Source organism: Halyomorpha halys, unplaced genomic scaffold (assembly GCF_000696795.3).
Source record: "Halyomorpha halys isolate HHAL.00 unplaced genomic scaffold, Hhal_1.1 Scaffold362.1, whole genome shotgun sequence".
NCBI lineage: Eukaryota > Metazoa > Arthropoda > Insecta > Hemiptera > Pentatomidae > Halyomorpha > Halyomorpha halys.
This window is the reverse complement of record NW_027105356.1, coordinates 430,533-432,951: the sequence shown is the minus strand read 5'-3', so window position 1 is coordinate 432,951 and position 2,419 is coordinate 430,533. Positions and strand designations below refer to the sequence as shown.

Genomic DNA, 2,419 nt, shown 5'->3' with positions numbered 1-2,419 from the left:
AACTGCGTATTATTACTAGGGTACGAAGTATATTTTGGGAATACAAAATGGCTGTTGTTTCAAAAACTTTAAAAAAATAATTTTTCATTCAGAGCTTGCATATCTTTAAAACTACCAACAACACTAGAAAAGCTAATAGAACATCATTCAAAATACAGTAAATTTGCTAAAATATTTTCCCTAAAAGAATTATTTTTATATAATATTTTCCGAGATATAATTTTTTAGAAAGGATTATTTAATAAAAATTTCGAAGTTCTTTCCGGAGGAAACAAAGTTGGACATTTCACCCCAATTTTCGATTACCTTAATAAAACTGCGTATTATTACTAGTCAACATTGATATTTCTACCTAGTATATTTAGGGAATTCACAAAATGGCGGCTGTTTCAAAATCTTTAAATAAAATATTTTTTTCATTCGGAGCTCTATATCTTTGAAACTACCTACTACAATAAATAACCAAATAGAACAGCATTCAAAGTAGAGTACATTTGCATAAATATGAGCCATAAAAGTGCTGTATACATTAAATAATTATGGAGATATTCTTTATTAGAAAGCAACATTTTATAAAAATTTGGAAGATAGTGGAAAATTAGTAGTTAGTGAATTTATTTTAATAAATCTATATCTCAGGAATTATTAGACGTGCAGATGTCTATTAGCACTCAGATTAAAGACAGTGAAATACACTAAAATATAGTCTATGACATTTGTTTTTGCTGGAGTAATAGTTTTTAAGATATTTGTAAATTAATATAAATTTTGTCCGAAAAAATATAAATCTATTTATTTTGGCAAATATCGTGACAACTACTATCTCTATGAAGATAAAATTCATATACTAAAGTATAGTTCATTATTCAAGCTTTAATTTGGGTTTTAGCAGACATCTTTACTTCTAATGTTTCATTAGATACAGATTTCCATAAGCCAAAAGTATTGTCGAAACAATCAACATTTTGTAAATTTATTTTGGCAAATATCATGAAAACTATTACTCCTACGAAGATAAACTTTATGAACTACTTTATAATAAATTAAACTAGCTTTTACTTGAGTGCAAATAGACATCAGTACGTCTGATCATTCCTGAGATATAGATTTTCCAAATCCAATTACCACTGGTATATTGTAGTTTCGTTAGGAAATTTTACTTTTTAAAAAATTGTATCTCAGAAACTTTTGAACGTAAACAACTTTATTAGGTCTCATATTTTAGGAAATTTACTTTAAATGATGTTCTATTAGGATTTCTGATGTTTAGGTAGTTTAAAGGATATGAAGCTTCGAATGAATAATTCATATTTTTAACGTTTTGAAACAACCGCCATTTTGGCAGGCAGCATGATCTGACTGGCAGATTCTTATCTCATTATTGGAAATGAAATAAAGATTCAAAAAAGTGAAAAGTTTTCATCATATAATGTCGATTTTGTTACACCGGCAAATGAGAATGTTAGCAAAATATAAAAAAAAAATATTAATTAAAAATATGATATCTATAAAAAAAGTACTAAATCTATGCAATAATAAATACCGAATGATTTAATTTTTTTTTGCTCTAAATTGACATTTTTTAATTTTGAAGCTTAAACAGATTTTTTTTTTGGTTTTATAAAGAATGAGAAAAAACATTTCACCCGTGACAGCTAAGCACAAGAGGCTCTTGGACCAGAACTTGGTTGGTCCGATTCCTGCCAGGGTCAGTCAATATTTATTTTTGGGAAGGCTCCCAGAAATGGATCTTGACATTTCTACTCTGTATGTATAGGCCCCTCAGTGAAGAACATGAGCCATAAAAAAATATATATATGTAGAAATGTTTACGAGTAATATACATGTAAGTACCGGATTAGTATTAACATTAGGCTGAAGTGGGATGTGCTGTCTCAATTTTGTGAAATTGGGCCTAGTTTGCATCCCGACAATATTATCAGTATAATACTAATAAACTATATATATATTATTTGTATTTCAGATGAAAGCGAAACCGATGGCTTTAGTTATACCAAGAGAGAAAGTGTACAAAAATCTTGGTATGACAAAGCAGGGAGTTGCAGAAGACGTTAGAGCCATCAAGACATGGCTACTCAAGCAGCCGCATCTACCTCACATAAAAGCTGGTAAGTCTATTTGTTTTATACAAGAAAATTTACAACTTAACATTTTCCAATTTTGTATTTTTATTGTTTTTTAGTACTAGGAAACATTACATAAAATATAATATGATCCAATGTAAATATTAATTAATAGTAAATTAATATAAAAATCATAATAATAATAATAATAATAATGAAAAAAGATGGTCAGATAGTTTTTTTAAAAACTTTAACTTTTGAAAATTCGCCAAAGCTATCAACTTGTGCAGCCCAGATGAAGCTCTACAAAGTGGGGCGAAACGTCGGAAAATAAA

General features: G+C 28.2%; 1 protein-coding gene across 1 annotated transcript in view; it reads left to right on the top strand.

Annotated features, from left to right (window-relative positions):
* The first annotated feature begins 1,985 nt into the window (after positions 1-1,985).
* The window catches only part of LOC106681725 (alpha-tocopherol transfer protein-like), a 121,828-nt gene continuing 121,394 nt past the window's right edge, over positions 1,986-2,419 (top strand). The window contains exon 1 of the mRNA XM_014422194.2: positions 1,986-2,129. Within this exon, the coding sequence (XP_014277680.1) occupies positions 2,000-2,129 (130 nt within the window). The 5' untranslated portion in view covers positions 1,986-1,999. The remainder of the gene's footprint in view (positions 2,130-2,419) is intronic.